The 26022-nt window shown below is 35.8% G+C and overlaps 2 protein-coding genes across 25 annotated transcripts; both read right to left on the bottom strand.

Annotated features, from left to right (window-relative positions):
• Positions 1 to 142: 142 nt before the first annotated feature.
• Positions 143 to 1999, bottom strand: LOC103412813 (photosynthetic NDH subunit of subcomplex B 5, chloroplastic). The gene is made up of 6 exons (XM_008351340.4): positions 1818 to 1999; positions 1044 to 1475; positions 886 to 949; positions 711 to 773; positions 563 to 621; positions 143 to 475 (listed from the first exon to the last, which is right to left on the bottom strand). The coding sequence occupies exons 2-6, from the start codon at positions 1284 to 1286 to the stop codon at positions 239 to 241; spliced, it is 666 nt and encodes a 221-aa protein (XP_008349562.2). The 5' UTR covers positions 1287 to 1475; positions 1818 to 1999; the 3' UTR covers positions 143 to 238.
• Positions 2000 to 3277: 1278 nt separating this feature from the next.
• Positions 3278 to 11668, bottom strand: LOC103422665 (putative ion channel POLLUX-like 2). Of its 24 annotated transcripts, XM_070808302.1 has the most exons (25): positions 11520 to 11665; positions 11244 to 11318; positions 9979 to 10055; positions 9765 to 9883; positions 9169 to 9455; positions 8982 to 9053; positions 7949 to 8024; positions 7739 to 7837; positions 7508 to 7647; positions 7307 to 7411; positions 7041 to 7137; positions 6865 to 6949; positions 6633 to 6778; positions 6403 to 6479; positions 6230 to 6310; positions 5643 to 5835; positions 5437 to 5550; positions 4960 to 5336; positions 4713 to 4836; positions 4545 to 4621; positions 4340 to 4387; positions 4213 to 4253; positions 4015 to 4088; positions 3757 to 3864; positions 3278 to 3681 (listed from the first exon to the last, which is right to left on the bottom strand). In XM_070808302.1, the coding sequence occupies exons 1-5, from the start codon at positions 11540 to 11542 to the stop codon at positions 9390 to 9392; spliced, it is 360 nt and encodes a 119-aa protein (XP_070664403.1). In that variant the 5' UTR covers positions 11543 to 11665; the 3' UTR covers positions 3278 to 3681; positions 3757 to 3864; positions 4015 to 4088; positions 4213 to 4253; positions 4340 to 4387; positions 4545 to 4621; positions 4713 to 4836; positions 4960 to 5336; positions 5437 to 5550; positions 5643 to 5835; positions 6230 to 6310; positions 6403 to 6479; positions 6633 to 6778; positions 6865 to 6949; positions 7041 to 7137; positions 7307 to 7411; positions 7508 to 7647; positions 7739 to 7837; positions 7949 to 8024; positions 8982 to 9053; positions 9169 to 9389. The 24 variants fall into 24 exon arrangements, with proteins under 24 accessions (XP_070664403.1, XP_070664401.1, XP_070664400.1 ...); XM_070808300.1 differs by lacking the exon at positions 9169 to 9455 and having other exon boundaries at positions 7739 to 7849; positions 11520 to 11668; XM_070808299.1 differs by lacking the exon at positions 9169 to 9455 and having other exon boundaries at positions 11520 to 11667.
• Positions 11669 to 26022: the final 14354 nt, after the last annotated feature.

Genomic DNA, 26022 nt, shown 5'->3' with positions numbered 1-26022 from the left:
TTACTTATAACAGATTCATATGTACGTACATTACATGCGTAAGGAAATATAAATTTAGTCTTTCTCACATTACCCTTTCATGTAATATGTAAACAAGAAAGTAAAAAAGCTGATGCAGAAAGAAAGGAAGCAATAGAAAGAGGACTGAATTGATAGCTATATACCTTTCATGCTCAAGCTGGTTGAGAACTTGAGAAATCCCATATTAATTATGGCGGAATTTACTACACATGAATTTTTATCTCTTCATAATATCTTCCTTCTTCACGGTCACAGTGAAATCCCACAGATCTCCATATTTCTCATTGAAATCCCATATATCCATGGTGTTGTAGTCCGCTATCAGCTTGTCACGAGCTCCCCTCTCCATGTTGTATATCTGGGGTTCAAAGTTGTGGGGTTTGTCCGGCTTATCCATCTCAATGATGCAAAACACAATTGTAAACAGACCGGCGCCAATGTACAAGTACTCCCCCTGAAAAACAATGCATTTGGGATATGATTTCCTATGTGACGATGAACAAGACCATCATGCTAACGAAGGCAAAACAATTGGCATTACCGGAGCGTTGAAATACATTCCAGCAGCAATTGCAGGGAGAAAAAGCCATGATATAAGACCTGCCGAAACAACCAAAACAGATCATGTTCGTTTGCTTTAATGTAGGTTAGTGAATGATCAAAGTTGTTTGGTAAGCATTCGCATGTACCCTGAAAACCTGTAGGGGTTCCAACCGCTTCAATGTCTTCGGCTATTGATCCCCAAAAGCTTCCTGGACAAGAGAGTTTGCAGAAACAAATCACGGTTCTGGGCACAAATAATTTAATAACGTAACATGTTAGACTACTCGCCACTGAGTGCGCTAACTAATAGAAACAGGGCACCTTTCTTCTCTTCGCCTTCGTGGTAAGTGTGGTGCTCATCATACTCCCCGAACTTAAAATCATCCTGCAAAATTAACCATACTTAATTAATCACTAATCATGATAAATTCATACAATCACATGAACTTGTACAGTCAGTGAGCGTTTATAGTTTATACCATGCTGATACTGTTAGTCTCCCAACGGTCATGGGGGTCTTCGCGGAGATCGGGCTCAATCTCCGCGAACCCAGCTGCATTCAGCCTAGTACTCAACCTTGTCTTCCCCAAGTTTCTGTACAATTCGGAGGTCCTACGTGTCTGAGTACTCCGAGAAACCCTCGCCCTAGATTCCGACAGCTTCGAGCTCAGTTTGGGAGCTGCGCAAGGAGAGACAGCCGCGAGTGAAGAGCACACCGCCATTTCTGGTTTGGATTATCTTCGATTTTGTGGCCGTTGTGCAACGCTCAAATACGCGCTTGTTCTCTCAACGGTATGGCATGACATAAGTCACTGCCGGTGTCCTTGAATCTTGAGAACGACGAATCGAAATTCGCCACGTATCAAGGATGAAGGAGTTCATTATATTGGGGCACGCGTGGCACCCGATAACTGGCCATTCCAGTATTTACGTCACAGGATGTAGTAACTAATAGTTTGATCCCCTTTTAGAGTTGGGTCTAAAATTTGGATGCTTTTTTTTTAAAAGAATTTTAACGACTTTTTTTTTCTTCATATTTTAACGAAAAATTATATTTTTATATAAAAAAATTAATTTTAAGACTATTTTTTTTATCTTTTATTTTACTTTTTATCGTTAAAACTCAAATTTTTTATTTTTTATGCAAGCGGTGGCAAAAATGAAAGAGCTGAAAATCGACCACAACCGAAGCAAGATCGAAATGGAATAACAGTTAAAGAACTGGAGATTGGGAAGAAAGAGTGAGGGAGTACCTTAAGGAGCATGCGCTCGATGGAGCGTGTCTGGTTTTTGAGGGTGACGGACTTGGGCTTCATCTCCGGGCCCAAGGCCGACTTGGACCGACGTCCGGCGGGGTTCACCCGCCGCTTGCTGTAGCACCGTGAGCCATGGCGTTTTCTCTCCAAATAATCGCCGATAGCACGGACAGAAGACATAAATATGCTTAAACTTTCTTGATATTTTATTATTTTTAAGTACACACACTTTATATTCAACCGCAATACTTATATTGTGTTTAATATCATTATTATTTTGACGATTAAATGTTGATTGTATTAAATACATATAAATATTATAGTTAGTTTCGTTCATTTAGAATTTGGCTACTAAGTTATTTGTCACTTAATATTATGATTTAGTAGCATTTTTCTTTACTTGTGAGTTAGATGTCTTATATTCGAATTTTATAAATGGTGAATTTGCAACCAATTTATATAAAAGAAATACATTTGTTAAAATTAATGAAACCACTCATTAATATTTATAATTCTTTAAATAAAATTTTGGGTAGTGCTATCCACACCCTTATTTTTACTTCTCACAAACTCTCTCAATTTCCAGTCGTCTGATCAAATTAATTGAAGAAGATCAATGATTAACAAGAGTGTGTGGGGCCACTTAGTACTACGGTCTAGTTGTATTCGTTTTCACTTGTAAATGAGAGGTCTTAGGTTCGATTCTTGTCAAATGCAAAGTTGAACCACATGATTATGAGAAACAATTGTAAGACTTAGCTCACTTCTCTATCTTTAGTGTAGATATTATTGTTTGTATAAAAACCAAAAAAAAAAAAAAAAAAGTGTACGGAGGGTAAAAATATCCATGAATAGCACTATCCTAAATTATCCAAGTACTTTTCCATCAGTAACGACGTTCTTTAATCGATTTTATTGTTTTATGTGGAATTTGATTGAGTATTATAAGAAAATAGCTTAATTGTATTCTCAGGAAACTCATATCATTTTTAACACATGTAACATTAGACATGGTCTTATTTGAGATTTGAGAATATAGTGGTGCATGGATCAAGCATTCAGATTTGAATCACCCTTTGTTACTCGGACTCAGAATGTTCTCTTGGTCACCACAAAAATGTTCTCTTACTCATCTGGTAACCAAGAAATTCATACTCACTCACATTTGGCTTCGATACCGAACGTTGAGATTAACTGGACGTTTTTTTATTGTTTTAATCTTCATTCTTGGTATCAAATCTAAGGGTGAGTGACCATCAATCCTTCGTCATTAGGTGATCTGTTGCTAAAAGAGCATTATACAAGTGGCCAGCTATAGTTAACTTCTTACTAAAATACGTACCTTCTGGCATACTCAACCCATAAACTTAGGACGTCTTCCAGCGTTGGAAAGAGAAATATTACTAGAACAGTTAGACGAAACTGTAGATTTCGAACATAAGGACAATATCAAGGTATAATTAACATGGCTAACAATGCTTATTACTGTTAATCCAGATTTTCTTTATTGGACAAATTTCCATGAATTATTGTGGTGTCTGTATCAATGTTACGGTCTTAACAACAAAAGAGAGGCTAATACTGCAGAAGAAAGAAGCTAAAACAGTCGCTTCACCGATTTGCTAGTTTAATGCCGGTTCTATGGTCAAGCTCGGAGAACACTTTCACTGTCAAAACATGAGTACTTCCATTTAGCATGGGATTCAAACTTTCACGAGCAAAATTTGGGCCGTCGTTTCAACTTGATTGGTTCTCCAGAATGATAGGTTGTTCTCCTTCAAGTTCGGATATAACTATCAACGAATCTGTCAACTCAAGGGAGAGGGGTTCGGAGTTCGGACTAGGGAACTGGATTAATAACCTGCAACATGGCATGAGATATGAATGAGAAGTCTGAAGCAATTTAAGAGCCGAATCCAAATCAAGACGTTTTTACCTTCTTGTTGTTTTTCACATAACCTATCACCATTTCTTTCCGCAGTTTTGCTCTTTCAGAAAGCTCAAAGAATGAAGGGTTCTCTCCTTTAATGTAGAGGCTGATATCCTGTCCTAACAAAAGCATGCATAGTTTAAATATGCGGTTTAATGGATATCGAATCCAAATCCTCTAGCCGAAAATATAAAAAAGACAATGTCCAAACGGAATCAAAATCATAGCATATTAAAACTGAGGATTTGAGGTGCAGGTGCCTACCTTTACCTATATTTCATCACCCTCTGCGTTTAGAATGTCTTTCCACACTTCGTTTAGTTCACTGTTCTCAGCAACTGTTATGCACAAAGAAATCATTTAGCTGTTATAATGTTTTGGAATAACCATATTACATGTTGTGAGAGCTAAGTCTAGTACAATGATTCAAGACCTTGAGCTGTTACGAGGCTCATTACTTACTCTGCGGCAATGTAAGTCAGGGACAGCTTAATTCTTGTGATCTGCAGTGATTGTGGGTGTATAACAATCAATAACATTAAATATCAACAGAAATAATAAACATTGACAAAAGTCAGTCGAAGTTTACTTGTTTGCCCAATTTCGAGTCCACGATCTCTGCAACTAGATTCTGTACCTGCAATGCACCACCTTGTTACTTCCTTTGTTTGCTCTAGGTGACGATTATGACTAAGTTATTGTGAAAACTATTTAATTAATTAAACTCTTGAGTTTGAATTTTTACAAAATTGGAAATGATGATTGATACTGTTATTTATTTGAACTTGACCTACCTTTACACCAAGTTTGTTGCAAATATTTTCAGCAAGAAGAAGAGAATACGCAGATTGCTTGTCTGCCCTGGTTGGATCTGAAGAGAGGGTACTTTAACGCAAATTGACCAAAAGCTAATTAAAAACAACATAAAACCAAGAAAAAGGGAGGAATTCATGTATGTTCACCTCCAAGAAGCCATTCCCTATCAGATATAACAACGACCGACAAGGGAACATCTTTGTTCTTCAATGAATTTAGGATATGCACTGTGGTATCTTGTAAGGTTTCAAAGTTCATTGGATTTCCAATCTGCAGCTCATGGAAAAAATGGAAGTTTATAAGCGGAAAAGGAAACTTCCCTGCAAAAATATTATAGAGAAAGAAAAGAAACACCAGAAGGTACTACTCTAGGTTGAAAGAGAGAGGCAGTACCCGATGAGAAACCTTGACGTGTTTGAGTTTTCCTTGACTAACATGCGGCTTAATTCTTGTTTTCTCAGTCTCTATCATGCTTCCTCAAGGTGAAGAAAAATTCCTATAATCCGTTAATTTCCTGCAATAACATCCCAATTGATTTATTGGCAATTTCGCCACCTGCACATTTCTTTGGAGTACCTTGCAGCCACTTAATATAACCACCTCTCCATGTCCATCACACATGTACTTGCACAAGTAACAATGTACCTCCTTTACTAATGTTTTACAGATCAGGGCAATTGATTTATTTAGAGATTTCACTGCCTTCCGTTACTTTGGAGTCTTGCAGCCACTTAATATAACCACCTCTTCAAGATTCCATCACACATGCACTTGCGTAAGTAACAACGTACTTTTACTAATGTTTTACGTTTTAAGGAAATTGCTGAATATAGGATCCACAACAAGAGTTCCAAGCGAATTAGAACATACCACGACACTGCCAGGTCCAAGATAATTGTCATATTCTTCAATCAACTCTATGATGTCGGGGCGCCATCCAAGCAGAAGGATAAATTCTTTTGGTCCCAGATTATAGTCTGAGGCCTGCATTAATAAGAAAAAAATTATTCAGATTGGAGACCAAATCTATCAAGCCCTGGTGACCTTCAAGCAATTATGTCTTAGTCAAGTCGCACCTTAGAGCCTGGTTTCTTGGGACGCCTGACAATGTTCTCATGTCTGTTTTTTCACCAGTTGCAAGGCATGCGGGTGAGTAACCCCGTTTGTTTCTAGATCATCCAAACTTTGATAAGCGCCTATTTCTTTGACAACATTCAAATAAGTAACATCTGGTGTCTTACTCCCATTAACAGGTGCAATGAATAATACCTAAATGAGGAAAGTGCACAACGATAGGAACTCATAAATAAAAATGATGGTTAACCACGACCCATTCAGTCAGCAAAACAACATAAAGCAAGTACTAAAACAAATGAAGCAGTCACAGAGTGAATCCGCTCAGGCTCCCATGATCATCTTTGTTTCTTCTATTTTGAATTATCAAATTTTACTACACTTTTGTCTAATTGTCTGCTCGCGATAAATAAAAACAGGAACCGCGAAGGTAAACAATCCAACCAACCATCAGTGTCTAGAGATATTTACAAAACAAAATTTTAACAAACATTGTGTTCATGATTCCATTTTTCACAAGTCAAAAGAAATATCAAAGTTATTGGTGCTTGTTTTAGTTCAAATTAAAAAAGTCCAGAACTTCTCATACTTAGTCAGTTTCCCGCAAGATTTCACTGTCATTGGGGTGGAAGTCTATCTTCCCGTTCCTATAAAGCCCACAAACAACTGCCTGAAAGGGATATCGAGTCAGAGAAAAATTCTCAATCAGCCAACCGCAATAAGTTCTTCACTAGCAGAATTACATTTGACAGATGGTGTTACCTCTTGAAACCCATGTTGTAATCTCCTGTACTTGAGCCCTGCTAGACTTGGGAAACTGCAAAGATTAAATACATTTTCTGCACTGAGTAGAAATGACATCAATTAGTGTGCCATCTCAGAAATGATCAGAGAGATGGTTCCAGTTGCCTAATAACCAATATGATGTAAAAATAACCACCGTAGTAAGAAACAACACACGACTTGGGTTGACAGGTCTAAGTTCTAGTTACCACCAAAAGATTTCAAATTGATTTGTAAGATGGACTCAACAACTGTGGGGACATTGTACAAATAATTTTGACGCCCCATTTTCCACAGGCTCTACTTTTAACCCTGAGATCGACTTTAAGAGTTCACATGTACTGGAACTTGAAACCTGCATTCATTGGGGACGGAAAATTTAACATGATTTTAGCAAACTTCGTAACAAAGTTCAGTACGAAGACTAGATTAGTGATATACCTCAACAACTGTGGGGACAGATTCCATGTTGGGAATAGGTTGAAGAGCCAGAACAGACAAAAAAGCATCAGTGTCAACTTCATACCTAAACAGATGAGGATGTGAAGTCAAAACACATTTGAGAGATAAGAAATTTCTAATATACTAGGAAATTCCAAAGAAACTTTGTCGAAAACCTTGTATACTCAAAAAAGCATCAGTGGCAGTATAATTATTGCACGTGCCTTGTTTGCAGCGGCTCTTTCAAAGGATTTTGTTAAACTAAGGCTGCAACTGTAAGAGTAGAGCCTCAAAGTAAGAATCAGAAGCACACAAAGTCTCAATTTTATTATCAAATCCAACTACCCATTACATCATTTCTTACTGATAATTTTTTATTTTATTGCACCGAGGCCTTATAAAATCAGACGCAGATGAGTTAGATGATTTCTTATAGTCCTACCTCTTTGTAAGGATATCAATATCTATAAGATCTTTGTCTAAATTGTCCGCAAGTTTGTCCATCTGCTTCCTTGGGAGATCGGACATAAGAAGAATTCTCTACCTCCTGTGAACATATAAGCAAGACAACAACACAATCCAGTAATTTTACTACACCAATCCTGATATAAAAACCTCCATTCGAGTATAAAAAATAGATTACCTAGCTGTAGCAGTACCTAAGCAGACAGCAAGTTCGTGATACTTGTTTAGTTGCTTTAGCATGAAGGAAAGATGACTGTTCACTCCACATATAATGATATGATCAGTCTCCAGAACTTGCATTGTGCGCCTTCTTTTAGTCTGTACGTATTGTTCAGAGCAAATGATGGCCATAAGGGTGCCGTTTACATATAAGTTAGATGTACGATAATGTTCCGATCCAAGAACTTACCCTAAACTGTTCGGTCATTGTGCTCAACAAGCGAGAGTAAAATAATATGCCCCATATTGAAAGAACAAAACCAATAACACGTTCAATTCGTGTTCTTTGCTGCAGTGTACACTTTACAATGCATGTTATTTACAATCATCCAAGAAAATACAGAATTAGTGATTACTTTTAGAATGAACCAAATGATAAAATTAGGAAGCGAAATCACACTTTTAAATGTGTCGATGATGAACACAGACATGCCCAAGCCTCCCAGAAGCAGTCATCCAAAGACTCATTACTACCCCTGTGTAATTTGAAATGCATCCGGATTGTAAACAAACATGAGGAATTAATTCATTTGATAAAAATACTATTAAAAGACTGCTTAACCGTTAGAATATCAAATATTTGTCAGCCCACATCGTAACAACTTAAATTTTTCGGAATAGTGTGGTAACAACAAACTTTATCATGGTATCAAAGCAGGAAATCCTGGTCAAATCCTGAAAGTGTAACCAATATAAGTTGAATTCCACATGTTGGGCTTTAATAGTGAAGAGAGGCCCCCATTTGACGGGGAGTGTACAAAATAATTGTTGGTCTAAGATGCTGAGACCCTTGTGAAGAAGATGGCAAGAAAATGATGAAACCATATTGTTTCAGAAATTCATTTGTGTTAGACAACGATGGACCCCAAATGCTTAAGCTGTTAGGGAATTGGTCAACAATGTATATCAATCTAACACTGTCCCTCACACGAACGCATTCTTTCTTTGTATGTTAAAATCAAACAGAAATAAAAATATAGCTGAAACCCCACCCTGCACCAAAGAAGTGGGGAATGGATTGAGGGTTCCGCATCCAGGACCCCCTGGTAAGAGCTACCACCAAAGCTCTGATATGGTGATAACATATTAGAAAACTTCAGCTGTTATAAATGGGCCAATAATTGTATCAATCTGATAGTCTAGACACCAGGAAAAAAATGCTATTTAATGAAATACGATAAAGAAGAGGTCGCACTTGGTGCGATGGCAAGTGCCTTCGCCCATGAGCTGTAGGTCTCGGGTTCGAGACTTGGGAGCAGCCTCTCCATAAATGGGGGTAAGGCTAGCCGACATTCACCTCTCCCAGACCCTGCGTAAAGCGGGAGCCTTGTGCACTGGGTACGACCTTTTTAATGAAATACGATAAAGCAACATGAAGCAGACTATGCCAGAGAAAGTAATTTGAACTGCTCTTAGAAAGGATTATAGGTTACCTATACTTGTAGAATAGGAAACCACCAATGACAACAAATGAGAAGCATGCTACCAGGAGCACCAGAAAGAACCTAAAAAACATTTACAAAAGAACTTAGCTAAATGAGAACATAGACCAAACAAATTACGAGCATGAAATGATAGATATAGAAACCATGCAAAGCTCCATCTGATATCTTCACTTACGTGGCAACGTTCTTTTCAAGTTGGATGTTAAATAGATACAGTAACTGTGCAAAGCTCCATCTAATGTCTTGAAATGAAGGAAAAGACACATCCAACCGAAGAGGCACAGGTTTATTCAATGAATTAGAGACACAGGCAAAGGGCAAGGTGGCAGCCCCGAAAGTTTGAATGATAGAGGGAAGTTTTGCTTGGATGATCTTAATGAAAGTATGAAAAACATTTCACTGTCCTAGCATAATTGAGAAATATAAGGACAGCAATTCCATCGTGACTTTAGCTACGAGAACCTGAATATACAGAAAATTCTGTCAAGAAATTTACTATATACTAGAAGTGCCATGACATGAGTCAAATGCAAGATCTGAAGTTATCATGGATACAAATACTTGATAACAGAGAGTAAACAGGTGAAACCACTAAATAGAGGAACATCAAAAGGGGTTTAAGCTGTTATCCGATTTAATCAATTCTAATTCAAGATATGTTCTTTTTTAGATTTAAAAAAATAAATTACAATCTCTTATGCAGATTCATCCATCTAATGCTCTTGTTAGAAATTAAACAGATAAATAAATAAATTTTCATCTAAAGCTTACCTGAGAAATATTAATTTGGTCTGTATAAAAGAGTTGGTCATTCAAATCATCTGCAACATTTATATACACAGTGGAATCTAGCTTATTTTCTGCCCTTTGAGAACTGGCCTCACATTTCGCTGTAAAAAGAATAAACATAAGTAAAACATGAAAGAATCTAAGTTATCAATACCTTGCTTTCACACATGATAAGGCATACATACAATATTCTCACCTCTGTTGTGTACTATGAAACTACTTGCATGTAAAGACGAAGATTTGATCCACCAAAATTGGCATGGCATTAATTTCCTGGTAAATATCATCAACGTTAGCATCATATGGCTCGTCTACACTAAAATTCAGAATAACTGTGCTTCAACACTTGCCCCATGTATGTATCATACAGTACATTGCACAAATACAGACGTCAGCAAATGTACTCCAAATTACAATCTCCCTCAGTTACAGAGTATGATATTATCACAATATGCCTCAGATAGAAGTCGAAAGCTTTTTATACATAATATTATATGGTGCGTTCAAACTTAAATGTTGATAATCCTGCATCTTGGTCCCGTACCTGCCTAACAATTTATAAGGATTATGAAACGGAGCTCAGCCAGGAGAACTTATGTATACGGTATCAGACATCAACTAATTTTCATTAGTAAATTCCTACTCTACGGGAAGAACGCATACTTTTAAACAAGCAAGAAAGCCATTTATTACTACTTTAAGTAGACCATTTCATTGAAGATACGAATAACAGTAAAATTTGAGCCAAAGTATATAGAATCTCAGAAATTCAGTATGCCGGTCTGAAGAGGAAAGGCGAATCAAACCCAGAAAAATTCCTCACGAAAAGTACTCATCTTGATTACTCCCTTTCCCCTAGCACCGTACTTCCTCCCCATACGCGGCCCCTTTGTCTACCAACAAGTTCACACTTCCAACAAAGAATTGGCACTACCCAATTAGTTAAAAACCTGAAATCTCTCGGTTCACATTACAATCAACAGTTCACAATTTCAAGCACTAGCCAATTCACAAACATCCAAGAAACACACGAAGATTAACCCAAAAACAAAGCTTCAAAAGTTACCACCAACCAAATGCCCAAATTAGTTTGCTTTGATGACCAAGAGTGTAAACCTTAGACCAAATTTGGAGGCTAAAGAATCTAACATTCGAATTCAGAGACGAAAATGCAACTCGAACTACAGTTCAGGACGATTTCTACAATTAAGCCAGATTAGTGTGGGCAGAGGGCACAATATAGCATTATTAGTTCATAAACCAATCAATAAAATAAACCCTTTGATCTTGAATGCGAAGAAAACCCACATGAATGCCAATGCCATACAAACAACCAACCACATGAATGCCAATGCCATACAAACAACCAACCACATGAATGCCAATGCCATACAAACAACCAAAAAAAAAAACCAATCACTTTTGGTAATTGAAAAGATGAAGAAATGAAATTCTGAATACCTTTTTGGGGAAGAAAAACGGTGGGAGATCGGAACCCGAGGAGGCAAAACGCAGAGCGGCAATCTGTGCAGCTGACTACTCAAAAGAACCATGTTTGTTACAGTCAGCCAGAGAAGTTTCGAGGTTTCAGAGGAAAGAAACAAGGAAACTGGGGCCGATGAGAGAAACAACAGAAACTTCAAACAAAACAAGTGGAATTTTGGGAAAATAAAAGAAACAGAAAAGTGGGGAAATCTTGAAAATTTGGGATTTTTCGTGAAATCCAACGTGGACAACCTGGTCCCTCCCCGAAAAGTCATTTCCTTTCCTTCGCTTCCTTGCAACTACAGTGGATAGTCGCTGTCCAACCTACTGTCGTCGATTGTTCATTGTTCATCAACAAGAACACCAAAAGTATAATATTTGATGGTATTTCTGTTTTATTAGGATTGCCAAGGTTGGTTCTTGATTTTCTTATTCCGATCTCATCAACAACAATCAAACATTACATCAGCGTCTCACATGAATAAAATAATATCCGAACTTATTAGGGTATGATTAGTTTCTCCTTGCATTTTGTTTAGAGAGTTTTAACGAAAAACTCGCGGTACTGTTTATTTAACGAAAAATCACATTTTTATACTAAAAAATCAAATTTGATACTATTCACTTTACCCTTTATTTTGTCATTATTGTTAAAACTCAAAGTTTTCAAATCATTTTCATTAGTTTTCCTTTTTGTTTATTCCACATGTTATCGACATTCTAAAAACGTTTTCTTTTAATTGAAGATCAACATGTGTTGATGCACAAAATATAATAAACTTTGGAACAACGTAAAATGTCAAGTTGTAACATTCGTTAAAGTGTCAAGATGTGACTCTCACAAGATTGCTTCGATCAAGTATAGGTAATATGTAAATAGATAGAGACAGAAAAACAAACCCAAGATATATGTGGTTTACCCTAAGTTGGGTTACATCCACGAGGATAAAAGAGTTATCGTTAATAATATAAAGTTTACATAACACAAAGGTTCAAACATAATCATCATTAATAAGTTCTAATAATGGGTTAAGTGGAATAATGTCATTATTCATTAGTTGTGGGAGAATGGTCTCCTTTTATAGTTGAGGAGAGACGCACACTTTTGTCCGAGGTCGACATGGGACTCTAGGAGCTTAATTTTGATATTAACATGTGTTGCTTTGTGATTGGTCGCCTAGTTTGAGAGAAACTCTTGTGCTTTGGCAGTAGTGTGGCTAGCGCCTCAACACAAATCCTTCAATGGGCCTCTGAAGGTATAAAATTGATTGGTACTCGATAATTTTGAAACTGATAAAGTATGATACAAACAACGCACAAATAGGCTATGATATCAAGAAGGATCCTAAAACTAATTTAACAGCAGTGGAAGTAATTCAATAAATTCCAACCACATGGTGCAGGAAAGTTAGAATGCCTACTTGGATGGAAAAGGATCCAAGTATAACTTTTAATAATATAAATTGACTTTATATAAACAATTTTTACCGATGAAACATGAAAATTTTATGGAGGGGATTGACATGTCCTACACCTATACTACTATTCTTTTCATAATGTAGAAGGTATCTCACAATAATATCACCAATATGAGCATATCGTCGATTACTAACTCATATGATTCGAATACACATCAATTCTCGAACCCCGCTATTATCCGCCACATTCAAATAGGTTTGAGGTTGAATCATATCATTTTTTTTTATCGATTTTTTCTTTTTCAATGCAAAGCAAAGGTATACATAAAAAAAGAAATATTATTTGTTCAAAACAAAAAAAGAAACCTGCAATTGTTTTTTTTTTCATCCCAAAAGCCCCTTCCATCCCTTGGATAGATAGAGAGGCGGGCAGAGCTTTTGGTTTGTCATGTTGTCAAAAAGTTGAACTATGATTTTTCGTGTTGTCAAAGGGTTGGTGACATACTAATTTCTCTTTCCATGTAGCTCGAGTACCGCAAGAGACGATAGCGTACTTTTTGCACCCGAATCATGTCACATCCCGGCCTAGGGCGAATCACTTCCCGGGCCCGCTCTACCACTGTAGCACGATATTGTCCGCTTTGAGCTTACCACTCCATCACGGTTTTGTTTCTGGGAACTCACGAGCAACTTCCCAGTGGGTCACCAATCCTGGGAGTGCTCTGGCATCCTTCTCGCTTAACTTCGGAGTTCCTACGGAACCCAAAGCCAGTGAACTCACAAAAGGCCTCGTGCTAGGTAGGGATGAGAATATACATTTAAGGATCACTCCCCTGGGCGATGTGGGATGTCAAAATCCACCCCCCTTAGGGGCCCGACGTCCTCGTCGGCACACTTCCGGCCAGGGATTGGCTCTGATACTAATTGTCACATCCCGACACGAGGCGGATAACTTCCCGGGCCCGCTCTACCACCGTAGCACGATATTGTCCGTTTTGGGCTTACCATGCCCTCACGGTTTTGTTTCTGGGAACTCACGATCAACTTCTCAGTGGGTCACCCATCCTGTGAGTGCTCTGGCATCATTCTCGCTTAACTTCGGAGTTCCTATGGAATTCAAAGCCAGTGAGCTCCTAAAAGGCCTCGTGCTAGGTAAGGATGGGAATATACATTTAAGGATCACTCCCCTAGGCGATGTGGGATGTCACAATAACTGACACATCCCGATCCTAGAATCAAGGTGTGTTGGCCGTCACGTGAGTGTGACGTAACCAAAAGTGCGATATGGAAGCAAAGGATATGAGAAATATGAATGAATAAAAACCAACTACTAGCAGTAATATCCAACTAGCATGCTAGAGTGAGTTTAAGTGTGCAGTACACAATTTTAGAGCATAAAAACTAGGTGCAGTCAAGTAGGACTGTAATTAAATTACAACACCCGCAGGTGAGTCCTACATGCAGGAAGTCTGTCAAAACGCCGAAGAAAACCTCGTGAGCCACCAACTGCTAACTAGAACCTGAAGGGGCGCAAAAACAAAATTGAGTGGGTCAGTAAAACCAAAGTTTTCCAAAACATTTCATTTAAAACATTTCTAACCCCTCACTGTAAAACCTGTATACTTTCCCAGAAAATAACATAATAGTATATAAAACCTCATACGTCACAAATCACCAATCTATCACAAATCCAGGAATATGCCATGCCATAAATGTCAATAACAAAACATGGATGCATCAAAATAACAGGTGACATAATGAATCAACCGGAGACCCTACAGTTGGTCCTGTACGGTTAATTCCATAGCTCAATATCCAACCCAGCCGGAGTCACCACGGTGGCCTGTACGACACTACTCTACACATAAGTCGGAACTACTTGAAGTAGTCTGTACGACAAGAATGGTGTAATAATACGCTATAGTGCTTCTCTCATCAATCATCTGCGCGCATAATCTAAGGTCACCTACTAGTCGGAAGCACCTCTAGTGATCTGTACGACTAGCATGTCGAAACCCTCACATGGTCTGTACGACATGTACCTACTTGGATCCAAGGTGAGCGTGCGGTGCGGTGAATAATATAAGCACTAACACCAGGGGTGCAGGTTATGAGCTCTCAACACAATTCACATCATCAATGATTCATACGAGTAACATAAAACTCACCTGATACTCACATGTGCGTCCACAGCACCAATTCACATATATATATATATATATATATATATATATATATATATATATATATATATATATATATATGCATCAATATCAATTCATATAATTCATAATATGCATGCATGACATTTGAAAACATACTTTCATATAAATTCAATTTCTAGGAAAATCAATAGTATATAGGTATATACTGAAAACAAAACTGCCCATTCACTGGTAAGTCGATGGGTCGTAACCCCCGTGATGTCCCTGGATGTGCTCGTCCTCGGGATAGGTGTCACCTATATGAGAAACAACGGAGAAATTCCAAGAAAACCGGCCAAATTCGAACTCAGTGATCCCGACGTCCAAAACCTTCAAACGAAGCACTCCGAGCTTCCTTGGGACCTCACTAAGCTCACTATAAGCTTAGAATTCCCTTTTTGGCGTCGATCCGTGAAAGTTCGAGGGTATTGACCCTTGTCCATACAATTCGAGAGGGAGAGAGAGACTGAACGGAGAAAAGAGAGAGAGAGAGAGAGCACGGGGGAGATGCCCCGTGTGGTCCAACCAAAACAATTCAAAAAAATCCAATTCCTTTAATCCCTAACCACATAAATTACAACCCAATTTTTAATCCCACTAAAACTATGCTTCCAAAAGTTTAGGAATGAATGCATTTAGTCCAATATGTCACACACACATACCTTAATACCCGCCAAGGGTAATTCCGTCATTTCACGTCCCCGATATATAAAAATCCGGAACGGGCTGTGACAAATCAAACGGCACGTCAAAGCAGAGCAAATGGGCCCAAGGAATGCATACGTGGAAGTTCAAATTCAGATTGGAAGCTCCAACTCTTTGCTCACTTTTAAGTTTTCACTAGATCAACCCTTTGGAGTTCCTATACTACTATTTAAAAACTAATTCTATGTCTGACGCGTGGCAAGAGACTAGTGATCACTTAATGAAGACAAAGTGACCAAGGAGAACAAAGACAACACAAGAAGTAAGAAAAAGATACATTTGCTCGACAAATTAAGCGGATAAACTCCCACTTCGAAATATATTTGCTTGACTCGACTGCTTATAAGCAGTTACAAGAATCATTCATATTGTCAAGTCTAATAGCGCAAATTTGTAACTGAGCGGTACATTAAAGTGGCTAGTCACTGAGTAGAATCCATCAAGGTGGGTAAAGGCCACAACCGTTAATTTGGAGTATTATAGTAAGCACACTCTATGGTCCTCAAGAGTAGAGCACCCCACTAGCTATGTTTGGGTAGCAAACCACAAATTTATTATGTTGTGATTAAAGAATAATTAGCTGTAAAACAAAACAAATAAACGTTTGATAATTCATATTTTAAAAAATTGTGAATATAGGAAAAATCCTCTATAAATGAATAATGTTGGAGCTAAAACATTATTATTTTGAAGAAGTTATAAACATATCGATAAATAATATTTATTAATTTATAAAAAAAAAGTTTTTTTGAACAAACGATATTATTACACTAAGGGGAGGGAGATGAACTTAGCCTCACAATGGGCTAGCAATAATTTAGTTTAAATTTGCATGTGGCTAGAATTAAACCTAAGACCTCTCACTTACAAATGAAGAGAAATCTAGCCCGTAGTAAAATCCATAGAGACTCAAATTAGAGAAATAAATCCCTACGCTACTAGCTCTAACTAATTCATATGGTGAATTTTCTTATATCGACATGTTTTGAAAAATATATGTTTTATATAGAAAGATTTTATTCACATGAGTGTTAAGTGCATGCGAAGAGTAGGCTAATAACTAATGAAAGCAAAAATGACCATGAAAAACAAAAGCAACAAGAAACAATAGAAGTGTGGCAGGTATACCTGCAAATGCCATTGTACTATAGGGTGTGAGTCGTGACTTCGTTCAAAGTTATGTTGTGCTGTGCGAGTCTAAGACAGCCATGATTCATAAGTTACAAATTAAGTGGACGGAGTCCCAAGTCGGCAAGCACTTGCTTAGCATAGAACGGATGCTTATAAGAAGTTCTACTAAATATTAATATCGTCAAGCTCAGTTGCATGGACTTGTAACTAAGTAGAGCATTAAAATGATTTGACACTGATGGAGCTTGAGTCAGGTGGGCAAAGGTATTTAAAGTTTGTACATAAACAACCATTTATGGAGCGTGGGATCATACCAAGCATGTCATAGACTACTCGAGTTATTAGGACACCTCTCTAAAAGTGGGTAGCAAACCAACAAAGAAGTCAACACACGGTTTAAATGGGATTCAACAGCCAGCAGCTGCCCAGATCCTACAGATGATGATGCCTTTACCTAGCGTGCTGTCCGGCTCAACTCCCCCATCTTACAACCACTTTTTTGCAAACTCGTCCTAAATTTTTTCTAGTTTATGGTTGAAATCTTTACAGCTTTTAATTGTAATGGAATTGCAAAACTGGGTTTCAGCTTTTGAATGCTAAGTTTGCAAGATCTTGCCAACTTGATGTGGCTATCTCTTGATCTTGAGTGCTTTTTTTATTTCCTTCTAATTTTATTTTCTATATCCCTGAAAAACGTGTTTTGAACTTGAAACCTAGTTCAATAGCCCAGAAGAGAATACAGCGAAACTAATATCTAGTTGGTCGCATTCTTCTTGGGTTTGAGTTTTTTATTCAAATGATTCTTTTCCTACCACTTGAGCAGTAATTAACAGATTTTACTCACCATAATAAAAATATAACGAGTAGAAACACATGTGCCCGAAAATACCAGATACATAATATTTATTTACAGGTACATAATAAATTTAGACAATAGCTCTTAAGAGTAAAACTATCACTTACTCCCACATTCACGGCAAGACTTCGACTCTAACATTTGCCTTCCCTAAATGGGATGAAAGCCAAAAGAGTTCCTCGCGATTCATCTTGCTCTTACTGGGGGAGCCGATGATCCATCATCGGAGATGTCAAAAAACAAATCATCACTCTTACACAAGGCATAGACAATATCCTGTAAGGTTGTGAATGACAATGAATGATGTATTGGATTACTTATGTTGTGGGCCACTTGTTTATTGAGTTGTTAATAACTTAAGTAATCTGATAGTCCTAATGAAATAAGGATTATGAAGTCTTATCCTTTGCAATTGACCTAAAGAAATCTGATGAATTTCCCTACAAAGATATAGTATCATGGTGGGACTTAAACACTTAAGTGCTAGGGTTTGACTTTCACAACCAATAATAGGTTGGCTGTGATTAAACCTAATGATATAAATACTATGGTTAAATCCCTGCTTCCATACGCTTAATCTCTCAGATACACTGAACCCTATTCATATAGCAGAGAGATATTATTGAAGTACTGGAAGTAGAAGACTCCTTTGGAAACCCTAGCAGTCATGGCGTCTTCTTCCTCTGCTTTGGAAGATAAGTTTATTTCCTTTTAATTGTTTGATTGGTTTATTGTAGTTATATTTGTTATATGTGATTATTGATTTTCAGATTACATCTTACATATCCACCATAGTTGGCCTTTTTGAAGGATCTTTATGCAAACAAGTAATGGCAACAGCCACAACATTCAGTCACAACATTCAGTTTGCTCTCCATTGAGCATGACTCCAAGAAAAGTTCATTGTCCACCCACTCCCTGAGTTTCCTGGCCTTCTCTTCCTCATTTCCCTCCAAAATCCTACCAGCACATGTACACAAAACATTTCCATCTTCATCAATCGCCTCCTTCCTCGAAATGAGCTCTAATAACACCACTCCAAAGTAGAAAACATCCATTTTCGTTCTGGTGCAATGTAGCCTTGAGTTCCAACAATGTGCATTGTTATGGCATTGCAACCAGTTTTTGCTAGCCCAAAATTGGCTATTTTGGCTCTCATGTTCGAATCTAAGATAATATTGCTGCTCTTGATGTCTTTGTGCACAACCCTTGGCCTGGTGTGCTCGTGAATGTATTGGAGACCGTTTGCAACGTCGATAGCAACTTGCAGCCTTGTCTTCCAACTCAATTTTTTATTCTTGTTTTCATGCAGCCATGAATAAAGAGAACCATTTTCGACATATATATTAGTAAATTAGATAGCAACAATCATCCTCCGAGTCTATGCAGAAACCCTCTAGCTTCACCAAATTGCCATGGTTTGCCTTCAAAATCCGAAAAGCCTGCTCTAGTCTATATTAAATTCTGGATAAAATAGAAAAGAGAAACGTAAGTAAATGTTGTCTTTAACCTCACCAAACCTATTAAAATAACATGAAAAATAACATGGGCAAATTGGGCATGCAAGATTCAAAAGAAAGGAAATTTCATATTGGCTTATACGGCCACGAACAGGATGTAATGCATTATGCAAAAACAATATCAAAGGAAAAGGTTAAAGGCATTTCCACTATGCTAAAAGTAATTGGCTTTTTCTCCCATTTGAAAGCCTTAATATTGGTGCCGACAAATCAACCTATGCTTAAAGCCTTAAACAGATAATTAATTATTTATCCTCCCTTTCAAAACAGTAATTGGCTTTCTCCCTTTTAAATATTTATCTTTAACGTAAGTCGTACTGCTCTTATAATTAGAGTATTTTTTCCCATTCTACGATATTTTGGGTTTAAGTTTTTTCCAACTAATAATGACTTTTAACGTAAAATATCATTTGTATTGAAAAGAATAAAATAATAAAGATGAAAATATCTATCTTTTAACATATCACGGACTGGAAAACGAAATGTACCACCTTCGACAATTTACTGGAATCATAATCATAATCAATCATAATCATAGGTCTTTCATGAATCAGCAGTCCATATTTGTGCATGTGCAACTTGGAATTCTACGGTCTAAAGACGGTCAAATTAGGTGGAAATACGACATTTTATGGTGTCGTTTTTGTCCGAAAGTTTCACTGATCTGGTGGGCCTGCTCAGCTTAATATTCAACTTTAATTAATTGCGTGGTCAATTTCATTTCTGTAATGTAGAAAATGGGAAAGGGCTTTCACGTAATTCCCAATGAGGGGCTTTCACGTAATTTAAGACGAGGGTCTGGAAACAGCACACAACAGAAGTAGTCCGGAAACTGGAAAGCAATGAATTTGGACACGTTGGGCTGACCTAGGGGTCTGCGGCAGCTTTTGCAATGGAAACGACGACGTATACTGCACTTGTCACTCTACGGGTCCACTGGGGAGAGGTTACTTGTTGTAGCGTTATTGGCCTTGAAATTGTTTTATATGCTTCCAATTAACTAAGGAAAATTTTATTTAAACTCATCTAATCTATTTCTATATTCAAATTACTTTTTGCATCCATTTAATTTTTAATTAAACTATTAATATTTATATAAATCCAAATTTAATATCTAATATACCCCATAAACTCAATTCAATTTGTGGATTTGTTTTTAGGGGAAACTTGATATAACTCCAATTTTTTGAGCCAATAATAGGAATGGTCCAATTTATTAAAATAAGTCCAATTCTTTAAATTTAATTATTTAATTATCAATAATTATCTTTTAAAAGAAAAAACTTATTGTAAAAATCAAATTTCTTCCTAATTATCTCTTTGATTATTTTTGTATATATATATTGTTATTTCTTGTTCTTCCTCCAGCTTTAACCCATTTATAGATTTTTTTTTAAATTTTTATAATCAACCTATATCATAGGTTAATTGTATTTATCTACCTATATGACAGATTCTTTTTCATAGTCAACCTGTCACAGATTAATGTGTCTTGCTTGTAGGTATATTATGTTTTTTTTCTTCTATCTTTTAGTTAAGTTTCATATCTCACTTATAGGTATAATATACATTTATATATTTGCTACTTGAGTTAGGGTATAATGTTTTGCAGATAGATTTATGGTAGTATATTAATTTTTTTTGTTTATAGATATTAATTAGATATTTTGGAGTTGAAAAATGCATAATATTAAAAGATTTTTATTGATTTTTATTATTTTTAGAAAATATAAAAGGAGTATAAAAGAAATAAAAACATATAATTAGATAACTAGAGTCACTCCTAAAAACACTCTATGTTTTTGGACCTTGAATCTAAAAGCCCAATGTTTTTACACCCATTTGATTTTTAGAAGCTAAATTTGAAGTGTTTAGACCTAAGTTCTTTGCATGGTTTTCCACAACACAAAAGCTGATAATTCAATTTGTTACTTGCAGAATATGTTTGCATGCTAAAAATCACTGCGAAAAGCGATGTGTATAGTTATGAGGTTGTCCTTTTGGAGATCATAACTGGGAAAACGCCACAAAAAAACGATGTAGAAATATTTTGGGTTCTAAATCCACAAAAAAAATGGATATTAGCAGTCAAGCACAACTTGGCTTACAAATTTGAAAATCTTATATTCTTATGTCCTAGTATCGAGGAAACAACTAAGCAAGATAATGCAAATGAATCATGGTTTTCGCTTTAGAATCGCAAAAAAGGAGCATAGAGTGTGACTTCTCTTAGTTGTTTGCTAATTCAACCAGTTACTGGGTCCTTTCACACCAGACATTTTTCATCGTTGGATGCTTTCATTGTTGTTTTAGCCAGAAGGTAGAATGCTTTCGTTGTATTTGTTGAAAAAAATTACAGTAAAGTAACTTCTACACTCTAAAAAATTGAAATCAAACGAACAAAAAATTCATAAATTGAGTCATACCTTGGTTGGAGAATTCAAAACTTCAAAATCACCATCCATCCGTAAAAAAACTTATTTTTCTCTATGAGAGCTATTAGGGTTTTAGCCAGAATGAACGTAGAATAAACAAAGAGTGATCGTAGGGTCTAATTATAGTGTTTGGGTTTATTGATAAATTTGAGTTTTATTATTAATTTCATTTTATACTTAATAGTAATTATGCAATAGGGTAAAATAGACAATTAACATTTAAAATTTCAGTTGGGCGTAAAAAGAGGTTAAATGGGTTTAAATAAATTTTCCCTTAACTAAAGTCAAATATGATACAATTCAATTATGTTTTCAATAATTTGTTTCCGTATTTTTTATAAAGAGAGAAAGACCAAAAAAAAAAAAGTGAGGAAAGAACGAGAGAAGCGGAAGAAATTTAGAGGTGAGAGAATCCTACTCATTTTTTATTTCTAGTGAGATGGTCATTTATGTACATATTTTTTTTTTTAAGATACAATAGTTTGTTTCATTTCATCAAAAGGTATAAAAACCAAGTGTTACATAGAGTTCTCAGTGCCTTATATTCATGCATTCTTCTAAAAGTAAGTCAATAATAACACTTGTGGCGCGTTTATGTAACCCTAATGAAAATAGGAGGAATTGAACTGAGGAGGAGTTGGAATGAGGAGAAGTCAGAATCGGATTCTTGTTAAAGTTGTTTACTTAAAAATTCTAGAATTGGAATAGAAATGACACTAATTTCATAAAACTGTTTACTAATACAGCAGAATCGGAATATAAACCAGTATGATTACTAAAATTCCCTTGTCCTAAATCAAACATTTTATATATTTTTTTTAATAAAATTTGATATAATATATAATAGTAAGAAATTTTTTTTTTAATTTTTATTTCATAGACACGCTAAAATACTTTTGTTTATTTATTTATTTTTTATAAATTTAAGTATTTACTTTAATATTTAAATTTTCTCGCTCAAGTTGTAGTTTCTTCTCTTTGGCATATGCATGGAGTTGTGCATAATATGAATGAACATGGAGTTGTGCATAAAGTGAATGAGCATGGAAATAAAAAAAAGTAAGGAGTTGTGCATAATTAAACTAGGGATAATGGGTTTATAAAGGATAGTCTTGAAAATAAAAAAAAATAAATGAGGGCACAAAGGGAATAAAAGTGTCATTTTGATTGCCCAAGCAATCAGGAATCCAAATACCATGTTAATCTAAGGAATCCAAATTTTGGAATTGAATTCCAAAATTTTGGGGGGTGTATTAAATTAAGATTTTGAGGGATTTTAATTCTTTTAATGAATCTAGGAGTATTCAATCAGGATTTTAAGTGATTCTCTGAAATTCAATGTGTATTTAATCATGATTTTAAAATAATTTATTAAAATCCTTATAAATCTGGGTGTATTCAATTAGGATTTTAAAGAAGTTTATAACATTCAAGATATATTCAATTAGAATTTGATTTTAAAGAATTTCAAAAAGTTGAGGATTTAGAGGGCATTTGAGAGATTTTGTAGTGTATTTTAAGCATCCACAAATCTCCCCTCTTCCCATAAGATTTCGAGAGAATTAAATCAAATTTTTACATGAAATTTCTACAAATCAATTAAACTCCATAAAAATTCATAGATTTATAAATTCATTAACATCTCTTTAATTTCTAATTGAATACATCCTCTTTGTGTGGGTCCCACCTTTTCTTTTAGGGGTGTATTCAATTGGGATTTTGAAGGATTTTAATTCTTTTGATGAATCTAGATGTATTTAATCAGGATTTTAAATGATTATCTAAAATTCAATGTGTATTCAATCAGGATTTTAAGATAATTTATTAAAATCCTTAAAAATCTGGGTATATTCAATTAGGATTTTAAGGAAGTTTATAACATTCTAAGTGTATTCAATTAGAATTTGATTTTAAAGAATTTCAATTATTTTGAATTTCTTTCTATTGATGGGTTATAACATTCCCGATGGGTTTGGCTGGAGCATATACAAATTCCAATTATTTTGAGTTTCTTTCTATTTATTTCAGGGCACATTTAGAATTTTATTAAATGAGTTTTTAAGCTGGGGTAAAGACAAGACAAATGAGTTCAACTAAAATTTCTCATGTCTTAAAACTCGTTTGGATGTGCCTTTAAAATGACTGAAAGCGCTTTTGATGAAAATATTTTTGGAACCAATTCTTAGTAAAAATGCAAGTAAATTATGGAAAATCACTTAAAGTGCTTCCTGGAAAAAGCACGTAACTGGTGCTTCTTGCAGAAAGCACTTTAAGTGCTTTTGGGACCAAAAAACTTTTTTTTTCTTTCTAAAAGCACTTTCAATCATTTTAAAAGTACATCCAAACGAGCCCTTAATTACATTAAATTTTATGAGCTATCGGATCTAATTCAATACTAATCACCAAATGATAGTATATGCATGGCATGTCGGTACTTTTGTTTTCTTTTAAATTTTAGTATTATTAGGAGAAAAATGAGAGTTCGAAATTATTACAATAATTTAGAAAATGAGAAGTTTCAAACATGAAAGATGTGGATAGAAAACCTACCTCTTGTCCACTAAAATATGAGAACAAAAATATCAATTTAGTTATGCCGGATATATGCACGTGGGGCTTGATAGTGAATGATGATGACCCTTAGAATCCATTGAATTGAGACACATAGAGTAATTATATGGGGAGTATGAGGGTATTATTGTAAGATCAACATCATCTTCCTCTCGTGTGCTTGTCCTTTGAAAGGGGAAGACCAGATGAGTAGGGAGAAGCCAACTGACCTACCAATCTCCAATGGCCAAGCATGGTAATGGCATATTTCAATCCAAATCACAATTGGGGGGAGGGGACACACATTGTATGACAGAGCTATAAATACTTGACGTTGAAAGCATACCAAACATATGCTTGTACCTTTCTCTCTTTCATTGTTACTCTTCTTTTTTTCAACTATATTAATTCTGGACGATTCTCGTCTCATTAAGGGGACATTACATGCATCATGGATGCTTAATTACATGAAAAATTTTAGTTTGACAAACACTGAACACACCCCTATACATATGGAATCATCACAAATACGAAGCCTGATCTTGGATTTTTGGAAACTATAAGTGCCAAACTCCAAGCAACTGTCCCAAAAGAAAGTGTAGTGCGGCGATTAGACCCTTCTCATACCCAGTGGTTTTGGGTTCAAAAATACCTGCCTTTCCAAATTTGGGGTTTTGTGCTACAATACCACTTGCATACTTTCAAAATTGACCGTGATACGTATACATGTCAAATTGTAATTTATGCGAAACAAGAATTGCTCTTGATACATAATGATTAATAAGCCAATTATTTTCCTATTTCGTTCTCATGCAATGTATGTACTAACAATGATTAAGACAATGTACGGTTGGAACTGAATAATGGTGCGAGGAACAAACAAAGAAGATATGGTGGTTGTGGAGTCAAAGGCATGCAGACGATGACCATATACGGTTCTTAATCATTCATATTTTTAGTCCAAAAGAGCTTTAACTATCATTTCTTCCCATCATGTAATGTGACATCGTACGGCTGGAACCCATTTCTTTTGGCATACTTTGGACAAGAAGATATATGAACAAAGCCATCGTATTTGGTTGTTAAGGTAAAGATGATATCTCACTTCAAACTTACGCATCTTACACCAAATTGTAGGACAATTATGTTAATTTGGAGTTGATCATCTTCCTATATTAGTCAACATTGGGTTTAACTTGAGAGAGAGAGAGAGAGAGAGAGAGAGAGAGCATCATATCTCCTTTTTCATTCTATTTTGGATAAGTAACATCATGTTCTAGCATCTTATGCTATTAGAAGATAATGTACTTCAATAATGGATACAACTTCCAACTAGAGATAGACTTATGAACGGGATATATATTCTCTTGCGTCTATTTTGATCATCACGTTACTTATTACATGAAGAGAGAGACAAATGCAAAAGAATATACAACTCGTTGCATGTACGTTTTAGCCCTGCCAATGTCTCTATTCATAAAAAACTGACTACCAATGCATTTGACAAGTGAGAAGTGAAATACTTTTCGCATGACATTTGAATCTTTTAGAGGGCATGTTGATGTCAATTGAGGAGTATGGGAGGATGCCCAATTTGAACCTAATTTGTTTGCTTTGGTGAGTCAAAACTTATATTCAATGGGACGTGCCTAAACTGATAGTTGAAACTTGGTAGCGTAAAGAATTTATTTAAGGACCTTTTACTTCAAAATATCAAAGTCTAACTATTTTCCTACTTATACCATATTACCGGAATTTTGACAAGGAAAATTGATATACCTAATTTTGATAATTATGGTTCCCACCTAATGATCTTTCATTTTCAGAGATCTGGAAAATGCAAGGAGCTTGTGGCTCACGAGACTCCAAAGATTTATTATCGCACACAAGTAGGGATGGATGGATATTGAAACCAAGGTGGCTCCAAGACCATAAT

This window comes from Malus domestica, chromosome 11 (assembly GCF_042453785.1).
Source record: "Malus domestica chromosome 11, GDT2T_hap1".
NCBI classification, from domain to species: domain Eukaryota; kingdom Viridiplantae; phylum Streptophyta; class Magnoliopsida; order Rosales; family Rosaceae; genus Malus; species Malus domestica.
This window is presented reverse-complemented; position numbering and strand designations above follow the sequence as displayed.